The sequence below is a fragment of the Onychostruthus taczanowskii genome, unplaced genomic scaffold (assembly GCF_017590055.1).
Source record: "Onychostruthus taczanowskii isolate IOZ18803 unplaced genomic scaffold, ASM1759005v1 scaffold42, whole genome shotgun sequence".
Taxonomy (NCBI): Eukaryota; Metazoa; Chordata; class Aves; order Passeriformes; family Passeridae; genus Onychostruthus; species Onychostruthus taczanowskii.
Genome location: NW_024501682.1, coordinates 654,629 through 678,817, shown reverse-complemented (window position 1 = coordinate 678,817; position 24,189 = coordinate 654,629). Strand labels below are relative to the sequence as shown.

Sequence of the window (24,189 nt, the reverse complement as noted above, 5' to 3'; positions counted from 1 at the left end):
TGAAAAGGCTAAATGCATCAGGAATTATTCTGAATTTTGAGTGAGGATGAGCTCCTATCACAGCAGCCTAAGCCAACACCAGTCCTTGTAATTCAGGGCTTAATGTTTGAGAGAGCATTATGTCAGAAAAATATCTGATTGTTACACCACATTCCAAACCCTCTGCTAAGGATGACTGGGAAACATGAAAAACAGTTCTGGTGTGGCTGACTGTGCCTTGAGCCAGCAGCACTCTGGAGTATGAACAACCACTTGCTGATGGTTTTGGTCTCCTGGTGCTTGCCAAGCCTTTTCCTAAAGGACACCGCAGATGATCTTTCTGAGTCAGAAAAACTGCACTGTAGGTCCCTTCTGCAGTTTGCAGTGATACATGACTGGCATTCCATCAGAAATTGACTTGATGGGATCTGTGGCTATTGTCACAGCTCAAGCTCTTTCCCAAAGAAAGAGTGGGGCACAGCAAAATGCTTTTGCAAGACACCTAAGACATTTCTATTTCCAGAGTAAAATTTTCTGAAAGCTTCTGCAAAGCACAGTTTAAAATTGACTTCAAAAAGAGGGAAAGAGAAGGGAGGATGGAAGGAAGGATGGAGGGAGGGAAAGAGGGAGAGCAAGGAAAGAAGAAAGAAAAGAAAGAAAAGAAAGAAAAGAAAGAAAGAGAGGAAGGGAGGAAGGGAGGAAGGAAGGAAGGAAGGAAGGAAGGAAGGACCTGTCCTTGGGGGAATTTCTTCCCATTTAAGTAGTCTTATTGCTGGAAAGATTGATTAGTATTTCTTTTATCAGGATTATTTCATGTCCTGGCAGAGTGCCTTTAAATGCTAGCAGTATTTCTTCATTGCCCTTGCTGTCTGCCACCTCCAAAATACTCATCAGCAAGTGCAGCTACCTATCAGCTGTTACACAACCATCTGTGCAGCTTTTGATTATGTTTTTTTTTTTCTTCCAGATTGCTACCATCCTTCTGGAAAGAGACAAAGGGACAAAATGTTACAGTGATGCTACACAATAGGGTGATATGTTGTGAGTAGCTACAGTGTATGTGAGACAGTTTAGGGTAATGGCTGCTGACAGCTCAGGCAGTCCACAGCCCCCAAGTCTGCAAAAGTAGGGTGATAACTATTACTGTGGTATGTGACAAACAATTGCTTAAATCCATGGAAAACTGCTCTTTCTGAATACAAAATCTGATTTCTATGGTACTTAATTGAGTTTTGGAGGGGCTGAAGCTCAGAATCTGAGACTATTTTGCTTCCATCTTGGTGATTTCAGTATCATCTTGAATTTACCTTGAAGCCTGGAAATGTGTAATAAAAATCCAGATTTGAATAAATTTTATGGACCACATTGATCTGTAATTGCCCTCTCTTTTTCTATTTAAAAACAGAAAGAAAACATTGCTTGTATTGTTGGGTAAAACTAGTTTCAAACATCCTGATTACTTCTGTCTTATCTTTCTGTTAGAAGCTTACCTCATCAATAAAAAGGATGAAGAGACATAACAGGCTCTGAGAATCAAAATTCTCATTTTGAGAGCAGTCACATGGACCACTGAAGAGTTAAAGCAGAAGAAATAGGGGAATTTTGTAAAAAATAGATGCAGAGTTTCAGTGAGAAAAAGATGCAACCCTGATGTGGGTTTGCAGTGTCAGCGAAAAATAACATAACATTTTTGTGGTCAAATGCATATTTAGCTAATTAGATAATTTGATTCACAGAATATTAGTTTGAATAAATACAGGGCTCTAGAGCTCTCTGGAGCTCATTCCCTTTTGTCCTCAGGGAAGTACCCACATGGTGTAATTCTAGTGAAGACAGCAGCTTTGCCTGGATCCCTGGGGCATGGTGCTCATCCCTCAGTAGACATTGAGTGCATGAAGACCCTTACTGGTTGCCATCCTGAGAATCTGCTAATTCAATTTCTCAGTGACTTCCAGCATTCTCTCTGATCCTGTAAGTCCTGAGAGTTCAGGGAGTTAATGTGTTCTCTGCAAGAGGTGATTATTGTATTAATTAGTCATGCTCCAAAGCTTTATATGGATAAGACTGAAGCACTTAAAAGTCAAAAGTTACAACGGCACCTCCTAGAATTATGTCAAAGTGACCCCATAAATAAAATCTTCACTGGGATTGCTCAGGAAAAGCAATTCTCCCTCTGGCCACAGGGAGCCACACGGCCACCGCTGTGAGCCTAGGGAAGATAGCAAGGGAGAGGCAAAAATCTGTCGAGTCTGTAAAGTCCCTGCCAGAGGAGTTTGCAACAGGGGTTGTTCTCTCCTTGAAATTACTCCACCAGTTACACCTGCTTTCTCACCAGCACCTGCTGGGACCTTGCACTGTTGTTAGCCTGGCTCACAGAATTTGTATGGATAGCAAAATACTGGTACACAGTAATTAGTGCAGACTGTTGTTGTAATTTCTAAGTTCCTTTTTGACTGCAATTTTAAGGTCATTTTGCAAGATGAAGAACGGCCATTATCTGTGAAGCCCTAAGTAAAAACAGCAGTTGCTTGACCCCAGAGAATAATCCAGATTTTGTGTGATCAGCCCAAGTATTCGACTCTTAAACATTTAATTCTCTCTGTACCAGTAGCATTCTCATCAGTAACATCACAGATCAGAAGGCCTGGTCATTATTTCACACTCCATACATCTAGGATAGTTCTGGAATTAATGTACAGGTCTGGTAGCACTCAGCTTCATTGTGCTTCCTAGACAAGAGCGTCACATTCAGCTCCCTCAGCTTCTTTCTCAAGATCTCTACCTGGCTCACAGAGACAGACTTGCACTGCACCTTCCCAGTGTCTTCCTCAATGTGTTTCCACAAAATTTCAGTGTGGTAAGCCTGGAGATTCAAGAAAAGCTCCTGTAGGTCTTTTACTGTGAGGGAAGGAAAAAAACTTAACCAGCAACTCGACAGAAAAGCATCCAGGGAATTATTCAGGTCCACTGAGGGATCAGTTTCCCTTGTTTTCAGCCTGTCCTTATCTTTTCCTTTCTCTAGACACAGTACATGCACTAGAAATGTAGAAACCAATTTCTTTGGGGATTTAAAGTCTAACTAGGTATCTAAATAGATAATCTTTCATGTATTCAGGTCCTTTACACTCATTGTCATGCAATCTGTTACCAGAGTGTGTAAACATGTGGAGATATTGCCTAAGAGTCCAAATATTGAGAGAGTTGGTTTGGACCAGAAGGTCTGCTGCGCTGATTCTCACTGTGACAGATTAGAGGAGCAGTACTGATAATGCCGTGGACCTGCCTGGTGTCACATGCCAAGTTAATTGTTGATCCAGAGACTGAGCTTGCTAATGCTGAATATCAGTCTGGTTTTCCATCTACTGTTCTTTGCTGCTCTCAAGTCAGAAGTTTAGCTGCTTGGAGGTGCAGATTTGGCCTGTAAAATCAAATTACATTGTCTCAGTCCAAACGTAGCCTCAACTCCAAATATCCCCAGCTTTGTCTGAAAGCTGATACATCTTAAATGAAGAGCTCCCTCTGTTTCATATATCTAGTGGAGATAAAGTATATAGAACAAGGGCTCTTCCTTGGAGGACTTTAAAAATGTTCTCTGACCAAATGATATTTGACATTTCCTTTGCCACTTTGCAAGGCTCCTCAGAGGGCTGAGCTACTCTTATTATTTCTGCCATGGAGGCAAAGCCACCATTTCACTGCCTTCAAGCTAAACAGTGTATGATGGGCAACAATTCAGAATTAATTTGACAGTAATGGAGTTGACAATTATTACTGTGAGGTATTTCTGCTATGAACATTGTCATCCTGTCCTCATTTCACGCATACCCCACATTCCCCCCCCCCAAAATCCCCATTTTCCCCCCAACCCCCCCCCCCCCCCCAAGTTTTGGTGTTACAAGGAATCTCTGAGCAGCAGACAACCCTGTACACAATGTACACACATACACCCTGCTGTCCAGGCACAGCAGCAACTTTGGACTTGGCTTCTTTGGATACAGTAGCTGTAGCTTGGAAGTACAAAACAGCCCCATCAGCAAGGGGTTTCAAAGTACATAACACACAGGTCTATGGGAAGGGGCATTTCCTTTTAAACAGGAGTCAGGCCTAGAATCATAAACTAATTTGGTCTGAATGAATTTTTGGAGCTCATGTGGCCCAACACCTTGCTAAAATCATAGAATATCTTAGGCAAAAATGCTTAGTATTTTCTTTCTGGCTGTCCTTCTAATGCAAATCGCCAAAAGAAACTGGCGATGGAAGGATGCATTCTGTGTACATGACTAGAAAAAACAGTGCAGGTTTAATTTTAAATATGTGCAGTTCCTTTCTTTCTAACACAGGTGTCTGTGCAGAATGAATAGCACTGAGATCAATGTACTTATAAAAACAGACACAACTGGCTACAATCACTACATAATATCAGAGTGGTTCCTCTCCCTATCAGCAATGATTTGATCTATTAATACCCACATAGTAATTTGGGTCTTGCAACTCTGAGAATGAGGGCAATAAAATAATGAGTGGCGTAGGGTGAAAAAAAACTGAGCAGCAGTCTCTTTATACTGCACTCAAAACCACTTCACATCCCTTGGACTTCTCTTTCCATTTCTCAAATGAAATGTGATTCCAACCTGCCTTGTGGGAGCTTGGCTCCTGCCATGCCGGATATCCCAGCTCAGCAGAGAGCTGCATTCCCCCCAGGCTGCAGCACTTATCCACAGGAAGCACGGCACAGAGCTGCTCCAGGCTCACTGCCAGTGACTCAGACATGGTCTCTCCTTGATCCCAACCTGCTGGACATAATGAGTTTGTACCCTGCTTGTGGAGAGCCAGGCTAAAGACAGGTGCTGGAGCTGGTCACTGAAGAAACCCAAAAACGGCAAAAATGCCAAAATGTGTGAGGACAGGCTTTAAAAGCAAGGACAGATTCCTATCCAGCTGATGAAAGAAATTTCCTTAACTTTTAATGTCTCAGCAGCTAAATTTGTAAAATCAGAACTTAATGTTCTACTAAGGTATTAACAAGAAGTCTCAGCTCCATTCAAGTCAATAGAAGCCTCATCTCTGACTTCACTCTGAATAGCTGGTGTAGTTTTATTTTAGTAATTAGCCCTGTATCACAGCAACTATCATAATAAGATATCATGTATAACAATCAGTTTTGTGATTTTTATCAGTGTGATACTTGGAAAACTTCAGGAAACGAGATGATTCCAGGAGAGTTCTGTAAATGTAATTTCTACAGGAATAACAACAACACCACTGCCTACTTGGTATAATTTAATAATGTTTGCCAGTTCCGGGTAGCAAATATCTCATTAGAATCAAACAGAACACAGTCAAGTAAGCCCTCTCTTTGCTTTAAACACAGACAACAGGAACATCAGTTATCCCACATGCTGCAGATAAAAATGGGGTGGATTGTTTTTACTGAAACCCTCCCTGTTGGTTTCCTGTGTCGCCATGGGCAAGGCAGACACAGGGGGGCTATGTGTCATTTCTGCTTCTGTGGAATGAAATGAGCTCTGCTACCAACTTCTCAGGAGACAGGTAATGATCAAGATTTTGATCTTTTGATAAGCTGCAGCATAGAAGAGCAAGATGCTTTTATTATTAATATTCTCATACATTTATCTTGTAGTAATTTATTGCACAAGCCAAGAATTATTCCTCAAAGAAGTGTAGAAGATAAATCCTCTCAAGCTGTTCTGTGAGTGACAGAACCAGGTAATTCTGGATTCCTACAGATTTGAGTTCTTTTCTCCTGAGCTCTGCTTCCTCCCCCCGTAATGGCAGCTCTGCTGCTTTTTCCCTGCAACATCCACTGGGTATGGAGAGCACATGCTGCAGTCACCACAGCCATCACAGACTGGCCAGCTGATCGGGTTAAATAAAATGTCTATATTCTGCCCGCTTTTTTTCTCACATAGGGGTCATTAACATGGGGAGTCTGCCCTTTGTGTAGCTATTATTTTTTTTCAGTAAAAAGCCCTCTTAGGATCACACTTGCAGGATTTAAATGAAGCCAAGGATGGCCAGTATGCCTGAAATCTGTGAGGCAGAGTAACAACAAATGAATCAACCACAAACATCTTCTCCTTTTAGGAAACTGGGGATGTTTCTCCCACCCTTCATGTGTGGGATGGAAATGCAATATCAAAACTCCCAGACAACACTCTGTTTTATGACAATAAAGTGCAATACAATCAGCTTGGGGCATTTTCATGTTTTAAAGATAATTTCCATGTGTTGTCACAATAGGGTTAAATCCTTTTTCATGTTCTAAATAAGCATTTAACAATCTTGTATCTTAATACAATCATTATAGATTTTCAAACCTCTTGGTTTGGGGATAGTTCTTATAGCATATTTTATTGAAAACTGCTAATATGATGGAGTAGAGACTGTAATTTTGTCTAAAATTTCGTAAGAGAAAATGTCATATATGGATAAACGAATTTCAAATGCCTTGAAAATATAAAGCTTTGAACCTAATCCTGAAGCTGTCCTTTTTAGAGTGGAATTTAGCATTTTGGCCTTAAGATCAGTATTCAATTAAGTCACCGGCTGATGAAAGATGTGTAGGTAATAGGAGAAGCAGCAGCCTGTTCTTTGGCTTGGCTAACTGGAGACAGTCCAAATAGTTATTTTAATACATCTCACTCTGTTAGGAGTATTACAGTATCATGCATTTTGCTTACAGCACTAGCACTAGCAAGGTCATTGGTAAGCTCAGTTTTTTATTTGAGTGTGGTTTTACCTAAGCTAACAGAAGCACCCAGGAAAGCTCACAGCTGTAAGGACACCAACTATATTGCAACTGCATGACTCAACGAAGATTGGATGAGGAGACTATATCTTTTCTTATTCAGTCCAGAAAATACAGGTTTTTTCCCAAAAGTCCTTCCCTAATGTCTTTAATGAAAAAACATACTACATAATTATGTGACTCCTAATTAACAAGAGGTGTCTCTGAATTCTTGTTTAAGATATGCTGGCCTGCACAGTTCTAAACTGACAGCTTTAACTCAGTATCTTCAGTAAGGGTGTGACCATGTGCTCTGTGCTTCTCAGTGGTTCAGATCACTGACTTTGCACAGTCCCTGTGATACCCATCAATCCTGTCTCCTGGTGGCTCACACAGACAGCTTAGTCAGCTCCATGAAAGGTTTCATTTTTTAAATGAAAAATTCAGATGAAGATTGCTGCTGTCTGTGATTCAACTGCCTGTGAAAAATAGCAGTGTCCTCTCATATTCATTGTTTGAATAGTGCCGGTGTACTGGAGTGATAATCAAAGTAAAATCAATTGTCATTTTTGCTGCAAATAAGGTCTCTGTGATTAGATTATGCCGGTGTACTGGAGTGATAATCAAAGTAAAATCAATTGTCATTTTGCTGCAAATAAGGTCTCAACTGAGGACGCAGTTTGTTGCATGGGACATCCAGAAGAAAGGAGAAGAAGACATGCCACAAGGTGCAGAATCCCAATTTAAAACTCATTTGAAATTGAGTAGTTAGTTCTGTGTTTCTGAGGTAAAAGTCATGTTGGTCACATCCAGTGGGAAATGCTGACCCATTACCTAACCTCTGTAGTTTCACTTTAGACAGAATCACAGAATCTGGTGTCTCTTTGATCCCACCACAACCTAATTTAGCATATTGTGCTGACAGAAGATAGCTAGCTTTGGTTTGGGTGGGCATAAGGTTTGTGTCAGCGCTATTCAGTGCAGAACACAAAAGCACAGGGAGGCAAAGTGGTAGGCCAGAGAAGAATGCTTTCCAATGCTTTTCCAAGGCCAGTCCAGTAGAGTGACCACAAGGCTTCATGTGTTGTTTAAAATACCGAAATGGCCTCCAACACTTCGGTGTCGAAATCAATAGCATTCTGATGAATTGGGACATTCATTTTCTTCCCCCTCCCCCCTTCCCATATTTTTAATCTCTTTCTCTCTGCTGGTATACTAAATTTGTTTTGAGGTTTCAGACAAATTTGGAACATTTTAGCTTTTAATTTTAATTAGTAGACACAAGAGGACCTGACCCCTTTTATAATAACTGGAAGGGTTGAATAATCAAAGCCTGAGTAGTCAAGGTCAAAATACATTTCTTAATGTACATCTTACAGTTCTCTAATACCAACTCTATATACCACAGATGTTAATCTACAAAATCTTCAGAACCCAAATATTTGGGTTCCTTCTATGAACAAATTAAACAAGACACAGTTTTTAAAATGAAAATTATTAATGTCACAGTTGCCTAACATTGCATGTAGTAGCAGTGCATCTGCCCATGTTTAGGTCTGTTCACATCAGCAATAATACTTAGGATAAAGCTGCTTCTGTCTTTAATACAGGATCTGTAATGTCACGGGAGGTTCAATGTCTGCACCACAAGCACAATTACATAATGATGCATCACCCACAGCATCTACTGCTGTGCATTTGTCAACAAGGACGAGAGACATATGCTTAGAGGGATCAATGTTCCTGTTAACACATTGCATCAGAGGGATGAGCAGAAACCCCCATGGAAATGGATCCCAGGAGCAGGTAGCCTGGGTTTCTTAGAGAACTTATGCTTCCTGAAAGTAAGAATGAAATCATCTCTGCTTGGTTATGCTAATCTGTTTTCAAAGCTTGACACAATTTGTCAGAACAGGTTATTTCACCATTATAAAAGTTCTGAACTCGGGGTGCTACTCCTCCAGCAATGGATTTAGGAGAGAAAAGGGAGAAATTGGCCTACACACAGGGCTACACAGCAGCTCCAGTTCATGGCAGTGCTTACAACACTACAACTGGTGCACTTGGAGACCTAGGCGGAAGCTAAATAAATGTGCTTGCACATGCCTGAGCCAATTAACTAAACCATGGCAAGCTTGTACGTAAGTGCACGTGTATGTAAGATCTTTTCCAGCCTTAATGATTCTATGATAATTACCTCTACAAAGCTGCTTCCTATGTCCAACATTCAAAATAACTGCTTCAGCCAAGTAATTCTTCAGCTTTCTGGAAAGAACAATCTAGAAGTAAGGTGTTTATATCAGAAAAGAATAAAAGGCAGGAAGAGACAAATTGTAATAAAAATACCGAGTCCCCTAACAAGGAATGGTTCAAAAGAGGGCAGGGTGGGGCATTTAATTGCTGCTAAATGTACCACCAACCCACATCAGGGTGAATGCTGAGTACGTGTCCCATAAGTTCATCTTCAGTGGTGAGCTCACCAGACCCTCATCCTAAAGTCTGTTTCTTTCACTGAACTTTTTTTCCCCCTCCTCTGTTTGGAAACCTCCCGGAGCAGTGCCATGAGATCTAATGAGCACTATTAGTAAGCCCTCTGCTGCTTGGTTCTTGGCCTGGTGTGTTCACACAGACTGAAATCAAAGCCTGGCCAAACCAATAAGCCACACTCTGGATGGAACATCTGAAGGCAGAACACCAGCCTAAACTTTTTAATGTAGTGGTCTCCACTGGCAGAGAAACTGAGAGGTGTAGGAGGCAAGCTCTGCGTTTGCCACAAATAAATCAGGAAATTATCATGAATTAAGACCGCCAGTGCTCCCAAACTTTGGGATGCCTGGGAGAGCCAGTACTGCAGACAGGGGAGACACTGCTATGAGGAGGTAGCTCCAGAGGCTGCTTTTCATGGACTGCATGCAGCACTAGGAACTGACTGCAGGTTGTGTTTTGAACAGTACTCAGCAATGTTGATGTGACTGGGTTTGAGAGATTGTGCTTGAGCAGTTCTCTTCCACAGGGTATTTCACCTCAGTGGGGCAATCATCTGGTCCAGCTGCAGCCTCAGGGATTTACTTTGTAATTCATTCCTCCAATAAAAATATAAGAATCCATGTTTTATAAAGCTGGAAGAAAACACTTTCTAGTACAATGCAAAAAGTAGTGCATCCCTCTCATCATGTCTACTCATCATTATAAATGCCACTTCTCTTTGATTTTGGCACATATGCACTTACTGCCTTTTCTTTCCACTTTTGTCTAAATGTTAAAGCAATTTTCAATTTTTAAATACCTTTCTAAGTCTTTCTTGTAGGTCTGTAACTCAGCTGAATAGAAGCACCTTCCAGCCTCTTTATTTTTGTATTTTAGGGTGCAGTCCTGAGAGATAAGAAAGTGAGCTTTCTCATCATTTAAGGCTTAAGTGTGAGCCATTACTCAGCTAAAAATCCAGATGGAATGTTGTCAGCAGAGTTCTTACCCAGCTCGGGGCAACAGGTGAGCAGGGAGAAAGTAAGGCTGAGAAGAGAGCAGCATCTCACTGGCTACTTAGCTGAAACATTTATTGTAAAATATCTCAATCACTGCTCAAGCAGAAGCTCATGATTCCACAGATCTTGGCCTAAGAAATTCCTATTTGGGCCAGCACAGCCCAGCAAGTTTTACTACGGTTTGGAAGGACAGAAGAAAGAGTCACACTTTATTTACTTTTCTGAAGCCAATCCCGGACACTTGCAAGAGCAGATGCAAAGCTGACAAAGTGCAAATGCTGTGCCTACCCACTTAACCTGAGTGGGTTGCGGGTTGCAGGTTCCAGGCTAGGCTGCATTTAGAGAGAGCCCAGTGGGAGAAACAAGCTGGCTTTCTATCCCCATCCTTTTCCGATTTAATAATCCTTTAAATGCCCCGTGTCCCCTTTCCCATCTCCCGAGATGTAGAAAGTTTTGACTTTCCCAATGATTTGGTTTTGTTTGCCTCCAGCTTTGCAACAATGCAGATGTCTTCCTGGCAAGAAGGAGACCCCATCTTTGATGTTTAACTACCAGCAGCCAGTGCACAAGGCAGGAAAGAGAGTAAGCAAACCCCAGTGCAGAGACTTTGCATACAGAGAACGTGTATTTTACATATGCATGTAAGTAAACTCCTACTCCTTATGGAAACCCCACCCCAAGAGTTCCTTTTTGCCATTTTTTTTCCTTTTAACAGTTTTAGCCTTCTTAGCCTTCAATAGCAGATGATGCAGCAGTTAGAATAAATAAGTACAATTAACCGCTAGCAAAATGTATTTTCTCTCCCTCCTGACTTGCAGACACCGAGGTGTTAAAAAAACAACTAACAACTTTTGTTATACTAAATTCTGAGGTAGGTGCCATGCTTGTACTTTACCTTGTCACTGTAACACATACTTTTATTACCAAGTAAGGGTTATTGCCCTAACCAGGAGACTTCCATGCAGTTCTCTAAGTAAGGAATGTTTTGTTCCTGCAGTTTTGATAATTTAGCTGCAGCTCTGGCCTGTCTTACTGTGCAGCTTATTCCTGATTCATCTTCTGAGCTTACAAAATACCAGTTAAAAATAGATTATTGTTCTCTCTAAATTCCCATAATCCTTGTGCTCATTAAAAAGAAAGTCATGTAACTGTTCTTAGTCAGGATTGCACTAATTAGTACAACTAGCACTTCTGACCTTATGATTTCTACCCTTAATACACCCAGGTTGGCTGTGCTGCCTGCATTAACATACCCAGGATATATAATATCTCCTTACACAACAAAGTGCTGCAGAGAAAAATGCAAACAAGAAAATAAAGGTCAGGAGCCTGTATGGAGTTTCTCCACATCCTTATCCTTTGGCTTCATTGAATATTTTGTATTTATTTCCATATAACAAGTTAGAAATCCACAAATAAAAATCAGGGGCCAACTTTTCATAGATCCTTTAGGAGATAGGGCAGCTCCCCAAAGTGTTCTTGATCAGTGGCTCTGGTTCAGGTTAGCAGTTTTTTGGTTTCTGTAACAGCTCCTAGGATCTCAAAAATTTTGGGGAGATACCAGCACAAGCTTATTAAACTTGATCTCATTTGACTGGTTTTTTTTTTTTTTATTTTTAAAAGAAAGACAGATTAATATGACGGAAGCAACTTCCCTGTTCTCACTTCACCTTCGGGAACAGCTTTATCTTTTTAGTCTTCACTATGCAATAAAATTAAATGTAGGTATTTTTGTGTAGGAAATTAAAAACTGTTGGCAGCAAATTTTTGTTCTGTAGCTGCTGACTTGTGTATTGTTTGATTTATATGTGTCACTGGAGTCAGGAATCCATTAATCAATCTAATTGATTGCTAATCCATTAATCAATCTAATCCTCTCACCATCAAGCTGTATGGATAAGTATTTAAATAAATTATACCAATAGGACAATCAATTCTCTGAATGTTGTAATAAAAAGCAGAAGGAACTTAACTATGCAGATGATGGATCTACCACAATGAGAACAGAAATTTAAATAGTTCAGAGAAATACTCAGTCGTGGTAGACTGACAGAGGATATAAAAGCAGGAAAGACAGAGGGAAAAAGCTACATCAGGGTTTGGTTTTTTTTTTTTTTTTAAATCTCTCATAACACAAGAGGAAAGGAAGAACCAATGCAAACCCAGAAGATTTGTAAAGAATGAAACTTTTTGTGAAAAAAAATGGACTTCTGAAAGAGTTTCCAAGTGGCCTGCAAGTTCATTAACCTTCCCAAGATCAGAAATCATCAGGTCAACAACATGAAAACTAAACCAACAAACCCTGACAGCAAGGAGGTAAACTGAAAGTAAAAAACAGGGATGTAAATTTCAGTGGGCCAGGACATAAGCCAACTTCTAGTGGAAGGATTAGGAAGAAAATTTCTGTATATAGCAAGGTTATTTGATGCTTGTCCACTCCAGGGATCCTTACAATTTTCTCTGAGGCACTTGTCCTGACTATTCTGGGAATGAGGATAATGGCTCAGACGTATCTGGGGCCTGATCCTCTATGCGGCTCTCTATGCTCTCTATGCATCTGTGCTTATATAAGAAAGAAGGAAGACATTTTAAAAGTTACTCCAGAGATGCAAATTATTAATCTGAAAAATTAGCATTGTGTTTATTGCTATTTCTTGCAGAATGGGGGTTTATAAGCCTGGAGCAGAAAACAGAAATGTTGCATTGAGAAGGTAAAAGCATAAAGCAAGAATTTGCCATCTAGCTGCTAATGAAATTCTAAGCTTCACAGATGTTTGGGCCAAAGCCCATGAATTATTTAGTCTTGTTACCTGCATAATGTAGGTCACAACCTCCCTCTGTAATTAGGCTAAACAGTACCTACTTCTATTTCAGCTCTGTAATAAAACATTTAAGGCAACAGTTCTGATTTCAGGACTTGAAGGATGGAGAGCTGAAAACATGCCCAAACTGGGGCTTTCCCTCCCTTCCACATTTTGAGCTCAGCTCATTATATTCTGCATGGAACTGCTGCCTCCTCAGTCTTTTTTTTTTTTTTTCCAGCCTGGAGTTCATGACTGACAGCGCTTGCTGAGTACTTGTACATAGCAAAGTGGTATTTTACTTAACCCTTGGATAAGCTAAGTAGACAAGACTTCCTTCTTTCTCTAAGATTTTCCAGATTAACTTTGTAACTTTAATTATCTCTGCCTGGGGTCTTTTAGGGGTTGTGTTGGTACAGCTTCACTTCATGTGTGTAAGGCTTATTCAATGATTAATGCTAAACATCAATCTTGACCTAGATCCTCCTCTCAGCACAACAGAGAGACTTGGGTAAGGGTCTCACAGGAGCATGTGTTAGAGCAGCTTGTTCTGAACTTTAGGGATTAGTTGTGGTACAAACATGGAACATCAAACTGCATCTTGTGAGTATTTCCCTAGGGGAAGGGCTGGAGTAAGAAAACCCTTCAGTTACTGCCTTAAGTGACAGTGGAATCAAGTCTTAATATTGGAATAAACAGAAGTGGGAGAAAATTTTTTTACAGAAATTAATCCAGTGCTACCTAAGCAACATTGCTTCAGCAAATATTACTGGAGGCCTGTGGGCAATTAACAGAGCTTAGTTTTAAGACTCTACCAAATATTAAATATTATTCACATCTGGTTTTTTTCATCAGCTTTGGATAAGGAGTCTCCTGAAAAAGCAACCCCACCCACTTTATAGGATATAAGGTTCAGCTCTGAAGGTTCTTAAAATTGCTTGTCGGCAAGGGCCTGTAAATTATTTGGCCATGGTGTAACAGAGCAGAGCATTGCACATAAAATGTTCCACTGGTTTTGCCAGCTGCAAGAAAGTATTTAGTCAGAGTAGTGGCAAAAAACCAAAACAAAACCAAATCAAACCCAAAACCAAAAAGCAAACCAAATCATCAGTTCTGTTCTAACAGATTCTAAGTTTGGTATTTTCAGTGCAGGAAAGTTACTGTCTTATCCAGTGAAGGGAGCTTTTTCTCATCTCTTTTTGTCAGGCATCTTTCAGGATGCCTGACATCTTGTGCACTTCCACACAGAGGTGCAGGACAGTCCCTATCCAATAGCTCTAGGTTTCTCCCCTTCAAATGCTTGCTGATGAGGAAGACCCAGTGTGTCTGCCTAAGAGAAATGCAGAGAGAAGGGAACACAAGAACAGTATCAGAAGCATCTTCAGTGTTGCCAAAAGCAGAGAAAAAGTAGAAAATCCAACAGCTTCACTTTGGGGGAAAACACTGCCAGGTTCTTCCCTTCTGTATTGCCTTGCCTTGCCACTACTATTTGAGTCAATATTCAATATTTGGTCTCACTAACGTTGCAGAGGGAAATCCTACTACCCTCTACTCCTATTTGGTCTATCTGCTCAAAGGGTCAAATCTTCCCTTTTATTTACTTCTATATATTTACAGCAGAAATGCCGATGCAGTCCTCAGTTGCCAGAATTTCTTAAACTCTTGTGTTTTCTGGAAGACATCTTTTCCTAGTGGCTAGATGACCTTCTTTTGCTCAGCATCAAACATACCCTGCATTAAGTGACTCAGACCATTCAGTAACTTGTCCTCATTAATAAAAAGTGGCTTACTTAATATAATTGATGAAAATATTGTACACAGTTGAACAGATCTGCAGAATTATAATAGCTAACTGCAAATGAAAAAATCTACTCTTCAAAAGTAATTCAGTATAAATTGACCTTTTCGTTTTTCTCCTTCAGGTTCTCAAGTGAGATTACAAAACACCAACTCTATTGTGGCATATAATAATGAGCCACATTTGCCATCTGATTTAGTCTTGCTTTTTATTGAGCAAGACCAGTACTGCTTTTTCCCAAAGCCACACAGAAGAGCTCTACTGAGGTTACCTTATTATTTACTCTTTGTATAGGCCCAGAGTTTGATCTTATTGATCCCTTTTACAACATCCACTTTTTTGGAACTTCCAGTTTCCCAAGGTAAACTTAAAAATCTGCGTGCCACCATCCCATGAGCTGCTTGCCACCTTTCATCCAGTACCTATCTGTTCTTACCAGTCTTTAATACTTACACAATAATGCCATTTACAACAAACTTGATGATTTATTTTTAAGCAAAAATATAGGCAGCCTTTATTCAGCTGCACCAGATCCCAGCACCAGCTGCTCTGAAATTCCTGATGCACCACTTCTCCAAGCCCATGGGGATGTCTTAGTCAAACCTGGTACAAAACCGGATTGACATTAGAAAGGACAATCGACCCAAGAGAGCCCAAGGACATATGGGAAGTTTAAGTTAACAGATTCTAGCTATAGAAAGGTACTGACCAGAAAACCTCGTTTTTTCTCCCCCAGGAGATACCTATTCTTTGCCTTTGAGATCAAAGTAACTGCAGCATGTAACACTTGACCACCTCACGTGCCTGGTTTTTTACCTGTAGCCTTACATTATTTTTCACAGGATGATTTTTTTTTTTTTTTGGTTAAATCAAGACAAAAATGGGTTTTTTTGTAAACCAGAGTAAGCACACCTTTTTTATTCACACACCTTTTTTATTTGAAGTTTCAGCTGAAAGTAGTTGTCCTTAAAAATCAAGAGCATCCTTTCAGAAAAGCTGACAGTTACGAGAACAGCAAAAATGACAACAGAGTCCTGAGAGATAAAAATTTATTTATCTGATCAGCATGTCATGATATGGTCACAACTCATACAGCTGACATTCTTATAGCCAAGAGGGACATTTTTTCTTTTTAAAAATACATTTTTCTTTCCAGCAGGAAGGATTTTTTTAAAAACAAACATTTCATACTAGGCAGGAATTAAAAACAATGGCTTTTTCAATATGACAACACAGCTGGTAAGCACTGGATACCCCACCAGTGTCTTAATATTTAGATTTTGAGTTTTCCCTCCCGCTCCCCGATTCTCCCACCCCACACAGAAAAACACCACACAGAAAAACAGGACAAAACCCAGATGGGAAACAAAGAGGTAGACGTCACTACAACTATGGCGCTGTTTTGGAAATTGTGCGAGATGTCTCACAATGCTCCAAGGAGTTCCTTTTCCCTTTGTTAGACACTGCAGAACTGGGCCCCAGCAGTGAACTCAAGAGGGGCAAGAGCCAAGAGCCATCGCCACCAAGAGGTGCCAGGGCTGCAGAATGGGTGGGGCTGTCCCACCTGGCATTGCTCTGACCAGCTGGAGTTGCTCAAAAACAGATCCCTCTTGAAAACTATGGATCTCAATGACAACAGCCTTTCTCCCAACAAGGCTGGAGTCACATCAATCTAGGAGGCAAACCAGGGTCAAGGGGGCTCAGGTTCTGCTCTTGGCACACCCTCAGCTCTCAGAAATTTTAAGAAGACTCATGGCTACAGTGACTTGCAGAAGAACTCTGCAGCTGGGCACTGGCACAGCTTCTAGCGGGTGCTGCAGCGAGTGAGGGCTGCAGAAGCTGCTGTCCCCTCTCTCCCCTACTGATCCACTCCTCCTCTTGCCACTCCTGGCACTGAAACATTTGTCTCTGTGTCCTTCCTAATAAATAGTGTTATCTATCACAAATTAACACTGCAGCTGTACAGTGAACCAAAGAGTTATTTTACTATTTGTTGTGTTTATGGTAAGCACAGTAAAGGTTGTGTATCCATTAGTTAAAAGCACAATAAATACAACCATCAAATAACATCTTCTCATCTATTAAGGATCAGAAGCATATTAAATAGTCTCTAAAAAAAAAAAAAAAAAAACCCCTCTTTTTTTGCCACAGAAAATAAAACCACAAAAAAACAAAAAAAAAAAAAAAAAACCCAAAAAAAAACCAACAACAACCAAAAAAAAAAAAAAAAAAAAAAAACCCAGTCCAGGGAAAATAAAGAGAAATGCTGCTTCTGGTATCTGTCTACATTTCTGAAAGACATCTTGGCTGCTGGAAAGATTTTATTAAAAAAATACCCAATTAAATAAATTCAGCAAAATAATTCCAAACATCACCAGCTCTTCACAAAACCACTGACAGTCACTCCAGGCTTCCACATCCACTTCATCACACGAAACAAAAATGTAGGTAAGAGAGAAGGGAAGGAGAAAACTGGAGGTGAAGATAACTGCTATTAAAAAAAACCCTGTTCATCATACAATATGAACATCATGGAGGAGTAATTTTAAGTAACTAACTCATTTTAATAGGACAGTTGTTCAGTGAGTAATTACTTCATTATCTCATGATAAAATAAAAGGTCTAACTTTAAAATGCATAGAATCCTAGAATGGCAACTTCTATCACAGCCAGGCAGTCTACAGCTCTTAGAGAAAAAGCAGAGCTGCTCAGAAGCATTTCTAATGTATGCAGACATTTTAAACCAGAGTATGGTTTCCATTTTGCTCTTCCCACTGTTGCTTTGTATTTTTTAAAAGAAGTGTAAAAACTATCAAATATGCAATTTTGCAAAATAACCCTTTATTTCATATGGCTCCATTATTTCCAAAAAATACAGAACCCCAGATGTATAATTGTTTTGTGTGATTGTATCAGATCACCACAACATCTTCAGGTGACTGTCAAGAGAAAGCATCCAACCCTGGGCTCGTGGTTTGGAAATCCCAGTTTTAGGTACCTTTGGTCCCAAAATTTATGTCAAGGCAAAGTGGAGCAGCTGAATCCTGTCACACACAGTGATCGGTATCTGTTATTATCTTATCTTGTACAAACAGGTGAGAAAAGTTAACAGCACTTGATGGCAGTGTCACACAAAGAAAAGTTACATCATCTGCAAACCAAGTGAACAAGGAACAGTACCACAGTGATCGCTTTATTTTTACTGCAAGAAGATGCACCTTATTTGTGACGCTGGGGGAGGAGGGAGAGGGAAGCTTTTAATTTTCCAGGAAATCAAGGTAAACTGAAATTTCAGTTTCCAACATCTGGTGACAGCAACTTTAAAGGGGAATAAAAAAAAAACAAGAAGAAAAAGAGACGCCACTGTTGCAAGATTCAACAGAACCACACGTGGAACCCAAGTGAGACTGAAATGATGGCGCACTCACCCAAGGGCACTGAAGAAACTGCTTGGCGTGGATGGACAGGTGCTCTTCACATCATGGGATTCACAGAGCAGCAAAGCTAAACCGTGAGGCCTGACACAACTTCAACTGTAACAACTTCTTTATGAACAATTAAACATAGAAACGTGGAGATGTTTCGTGGGCAACCCTGGCAGAGAACCATCTTTATTCTTATTATTCTTATTTGCAATGCACTCAAATTGCTCTGTTCTCACTTCTGTGCAGCAGCTTTCAATTACATTTCTTTTCTGTGAATTTTTCATTTTTCATCATTTTACCATTATTTTTCCCCCAACAGAAATTCAATGTGTATTAATTTGTGATCAACTGTATGGTTCATTCATGTTTCTATCAAAACACATTTTGAACTCTCCAGAGGAGGCAACCCATGGATGGTGCAGCAAAATGCCCATTACATCCAGAACTGCAGCCAACTGCCAGAAGGTAGAACCGAACTGCAGCAGACAGGAATTCCTGTTTTACAGACTCGCCTGCTAAGCTCCAGATAGTCTGGACCAGCATGGTATTTTTAGCACTGAATTTCCTACACATTGTATCCATTTTACATTTTTCCCGTCATAGCAAAACTTATTTTATCCAATTTATTATCTTTCATGAAGCAGCATCCAGGATCATGCTGGGAGGCTCCTTTGCAGTTGTTTTCCAAGAGTTTCATTCCAGTGTTACGCACAGCAACTTGGCCATACGGAGCTGTGGTGTCAGGCGCTCTTCACGTTTCCAAGTGCAGGCAGGAGAGAAGCCTGGGACCTGACACTATTTCCACACCCTACTGAAACAACAATCAGTGCCTGGAAACAAATGTCTTGTAAGAGTAAGAACTACAGAGGAACAAAGTGAAAATGAACAGGACCAGATCAATCAAATGCTTGTCTGAAACATTACTGTGCAGTGCTAATTTCTTGAGGCAGCACGTGAACACTTGTTATTGACTGCAACCCACTGGAAAAAATACTGCATTTGACAAAACAAGATGCTCTTACATGGAGTTCAAAAGGTCTATAAGGAACAATCTTCTGATGTGAGTAACTGCTGTGCTTTCTGCTTATATAAAGTTCCCTTTTTGCATCAGTCCAGTCTGTCCTAGCTCAAAATAAAATGAGCTGTACTCTGGGCATCCCTGTGATTCTGATCAAACTACATGGGGGAGGACAGCAAGTGAGTAGCTTGCCACCTGCCTTTTGGAGTTAAAAGAGTCAGTCCGATGGGCAACAGAAATAACCACTTACTCATAACAGTGCTGGGCTGCCCCAACACCCCTTGTCAAACGCAGATTAAATACATTCATTCCATCAGCTGAACTTTAGCAAGAACAACATGAAACAACAAATACTCCACGGACTCCCTCCCTATCATAGCATATCTACCTCATTTTAATGGTTACACCAGAATTCAGGTGCAGAGATGGTATTTATAAACAGCATCTTGCCTCAAATATGAAGATATTGGCAACCACTGTACTTTGCCTCCAGCCTCCTGTGGAGTCAGGGAGGGAACACTCACTTCAGGGGACCTTACTGTGGTGTCACCTTGCATCCATCCCCACTGGGCAACCACTGCTGCATGAGGAGGGGCAGGGATGGCATATTTGACAAAGTATTTTTCCACAAAGCCAGGGAAATTGGCACTGCCTGGTGTTTTGGTATGCTCTTTGCACCGCCCCCCCCCCCAACGGGAACACTGGCAAGGTTTTGTATTCTGCACACCACCTCCTGTGATTCATGTAGCAGCAGAGGGAGACAGAAGGGGAATCAATATTGCTAGCTCAGAGCCAAAACCACTGAGGGCTTACTTTGTTCTCAACAAAATTACTCTGTAGAAGGCAGTATGCCAACATCTGAAGTTCTGGCTACCCTGCCTGTATTTAGAGAGATTAGTTTTATTTTAGGAACTGTTCTCGCAAATCTGTGCATAATCACATAAACACAATGCCAACCAGACCTGCCAGAAGTAAGGCTGTACATCACAGACGTCCTTTCAAAGGGATCCTGCACTACACATCTGAAAGTGTCTTCTGTTCCCATCTGCCCTTCAGTTCAAACCATCCTTATTCTAGTAAGAATTTAGCAGTAAGATTTTAGTGGTGAGCTAATTAATACTGCCCTTCATGTAGTTATTCAGAATATTTACCATACTTATTTTTTCAGTAGTATCTTCCTACAGATTTATGATAGCAATTATACCTATTTTTTCTTTTTATGAAACTAGTTTTTCTTCTATTACTTCTTAGCAAAACATTAAGATGGTTGGCATTTAATTATTTAAACTCTCCCACAAGTATATTTAGCACTGTTGCAACTAGCAGGGAGAAAAAGGCCTCTATAAACCACTCCAAGGTCACCTTGGTTGGACTGCAGTATACAAAATACAAAGGTGGCTAAAAATCACCAGCAGCACCAGCAGACCTTCAGAAACAGCTAGAATTGCTCTGCCTTACAACGCATAACAAACAAAGCTTCCCTCTGTTCCCTAAGTTTTATGTCTTTCCTTCACTGACTTCTCACCTTTGAAAGTGCATTTTCAAAACTGATGATGAGGGTTTAGCTGCATTCTGAACAAAAAGGGAATTTAACCGAGTGACTTTGTATTTTCCAAGTTTCCTTTTAACACGAGACACTGGTAGCACATGGAACTTGGAGAGCTGATGGCAAGACCACAGAAGGGATGGGCTGATTCATCCCACGTGGACAGCTTTTAATCACACTGTGATGCTGCAATGCTTGTTTGAGGACCAGTGCCTCAGAGGACAGACCTGACACCAGATCTTACTTGGGTGTTGGGTTTAGATCAATGTGTCTGCTACAACAACTGCTGACTGCGTAGCCACAAAGACACCTCCACCAGCTCTGCTGAGGATCTCTGACTCCAGCACAATGAGCTGCAATAAAGTACACGTTGTGCAAATGAGGAATCTCTACCACACCAATGCTGTACACACTACTGAAGAGACAAGTTGCTGAATTTTCTGAGCTCTAACTACAATGCCAAGAAATACTTGTGGTGACAAAGCTTTCTTGTCACAGACATTCTTCTACGGTGGTTGTACGATTGCACCTTTTGTCCAAATGCTGAATTTGCTTAAGTGTGGGTGAGAGTATACATTTTTAAAAATACAGACAATTCTTAAAATAATATATCATCAGGTCACTATGTTACTGATCTTCACTTTTAGTGGAATTTAAAATTCCCCCAAAGAGAGGTAAAAGTCCATCCAGTATTTTCCTTTACTCTTGAATATTCACATTTGCACATAAAACATGATACTCATTTGCAAGAGCCTGGATTCCCATTGTGTCCTCAGGTCCCATTCCACTTTTAAAATAGGCAATGGTACAAATACTGAAAGAGGCAGTACCACATCCCTCCTGACAAAAATGCAAATGATTGTATGGCAACCAGCCACAGGTTACTGAGGGTCATCTCCCGAGAAATCGCTTTTGTCTGACCCTGGGGTGGCGGAAAAGCTCCTGCAAGAGAAAAGAAAACACATTTAATGCTTTGCACAGGGATGACAGCCTTAATGCACCACTTTATTGCTTCTTTACTGCTTGTCCCAGCAATGGTATCCACACACAATTAATTGGGTACTGCTCTATGCTCTAATGCTGTCAAAATTATGAAAGATCTCCAGAAGCCTTCAAGAAAATAAAAAACCCCAAACCAAAACACAACCCCTTAATTAATAAGAACAATTTTGATTTAATTATAAACTTTAAGCATGAACCTGAAAGCACCCCTTAGAAGCTGCTTTCACTGCACTCAACCTTTGCAGAGAGATACACTGTCAACTAAGTTTTGTGTGATTTTTCAAGTTTTATTGGTATCTCCATGATCGAACTGAATGGATACCATACTAACTTCTGCAGCTGTTTGGTGGTGATATTGTATACTGTGAAGAAGCAACACACATATGTTCTTGAGGTTCCTCTTGAAAATGTAAATACACACACAACACCCCTTCTTTAAAGAACAGTTTCCTCTGAGTGTACTGTTGGAACACTCAGTCATACTGACTAAGGAAACATTATAATTTGCCACAGAGCTTTCCAGAAATTCTTTACTGAATCCTTGCTTAGATGGGAAAGACTGGAAGAGATTCATCTGACAATAAAATTTGGTTTTTCCATACTTTGGCTTTTTCTGACTTGCAACACTAAATTAAATGTGCCTGAATACATCAGAGCTTAATGATCATAAGCAAACTATTTGCATATATTTACATCAGCATATTAAATCATCTGTGTTACACTGTACTGAGATGCACAAAGACTCGATTACACAAAGCTCTTTTACTGCTGTTAATCCTGAACAGGGGATATAAAACTTTGAATACACCAGAGAAGAAGATGTACTTGCTGCAGCATTATGGAGTCTCAACTTCTTTCCGAAGAAAATGAAATTAAAGATTCAAAGAGTACAGATGCAGCAATGTCAAATTTTAATCCTGTGAACCACACAATTTGGGCAATTAGATACCATCAGCATCTTATCTCTGTGCTTCACATTTGCAATCACTGGAGGAACTGCAATCAAGCATTTGAGACAAAGCTTTTCTTCCTGCATGAATGCTCTTAATTAAAAAAAAAGTAAACAAGGAAAAAGCCTAAAAACATCCTTGATGAGCTCCATCCACCTCTCCCTGACAGGTATTTCACACTTGGGCAGATTTGCCACCTCATTATTCCCCTGTAACTCACAGCTAAGCTTCTTTCTGTCCACTCTAGGCTAGATTTGTTCTTCCATGGCCCATTTGTTTTTCTGTACCAACACTGACCTCTGGTTTAAATACCTTTTCTTTTTCCCTGGTCGGTACAGAGAGCTGTCTCCTCCCTCTCTCCCTTCCAAGCCAGCTTTGACCCTTCCCATTCCCAGCTGAGACAAGCCAAGTGCTTTTAGTTGTTCTTCACAGAAACTAACCTTCCCTTAATCTCAGCTCTGATTATCTGTCCCTCTTCTCAGTTCAATTTGTATTCCTTGACAGAGATAATGGACTGTATGCAGGATTTCCAGATGAGGTTTTCAATCTGGTACAACAAAGAATGTTTCCATAGCATTAGGGAAGCCATTCCGTACTTTTTTTCATTATCTCACACCACTTGGCTTCTGAGCACAGGGAATCAGGAGCACAATGACTTCAGTACACCATCACTCTTCCAACTACTCCTAGTTTATTGTTGGGGTTTTTTCCTTAATTAGTCCCCAAGTGTTTTTGTCCTGCTAAATGTGATCTCACTTGTGTTACTGCAGGCTTCAAGGTTATCTTGCTGAAGAGTTCAGAGAAATCAAGAACTTGCCAATACAACTTTTCCACTAACTGCCTAAAACAGGAGTCTGTTACCTACAGCTATTAACTTGAAATGGTTCTAATTTTATAAATGAAATGTGTAAAATGCACCTGTAAAAAATTATGGGATTAATTTTGTTATGAATAAGGTGGTAATTCGTGCTGGACATGTAAGATTATTAATGTAATATAAAATGAAGCCTTAAGATCACACTGCAAAGGGGAGAAGGAGATTGCCACACAGGACAGCTCGCAGCCAAGGAGGAGGTGCATCATTAACATACAAAGAAAACCTAGCCCGCACGGGAGATGGGCACTCCCCGATGGCATGAACAAGGAAACGCCCAGCGATGATGGCCCATGTAGATGTCCACCTCAGATAGACAGGATCATCAAGGACATACATCTGAATGAAGGATTCTGGGAACTGGAGACAGATACACAGCAATTCCCGGACGAGGCTTTGTCCGGCACAGGACAGAGAATAGACACTGCATGAATATGAAGGACTCCAGGAGGGGACAAAGGGACTACACTGCGGGCAGGAAAAAGAGTATAAAAATCAAACTCTGCCAGGCCTCGGGGGTGACCAGGGGGATTCGGTGCGACAGAGGCTGGATCATCGTTCACCTG

At 40.5% G+C, this 24,189-nt stretch overlaps 1 protein-coding gene across 3 annotated transcripts in view; it reads right to left on the bottom strand.

Moving 5' to 3' along the window:
- Nucleotides 1-17,632: 17,632 nt before the first annotated feature.
- Nucleotides 17,633-24,189, bottom strand: part of LPGAT1 (lysophosphatidylglycerol acyltransferase 1) — a 59,272-nt gene continuing 52,715 nt past the window's right edge. For all 3 annotated transcript variants that reach the window (XM_041413541.1, XM_041413542.1, XM_041413543.1), the window contains one exon: nucleotides 17,633-21,739. In XM_041413541.1, coding sequence (XP_041269475.1) covers nucleotides 21,588-21,739 — 152 coding nt within the window. In that variant the 3' untranslated portion in view covers nucleotides 17,633-21,587. The remainder of the gene's footprint in view (nucleotides 21,740-24,189) is intronic.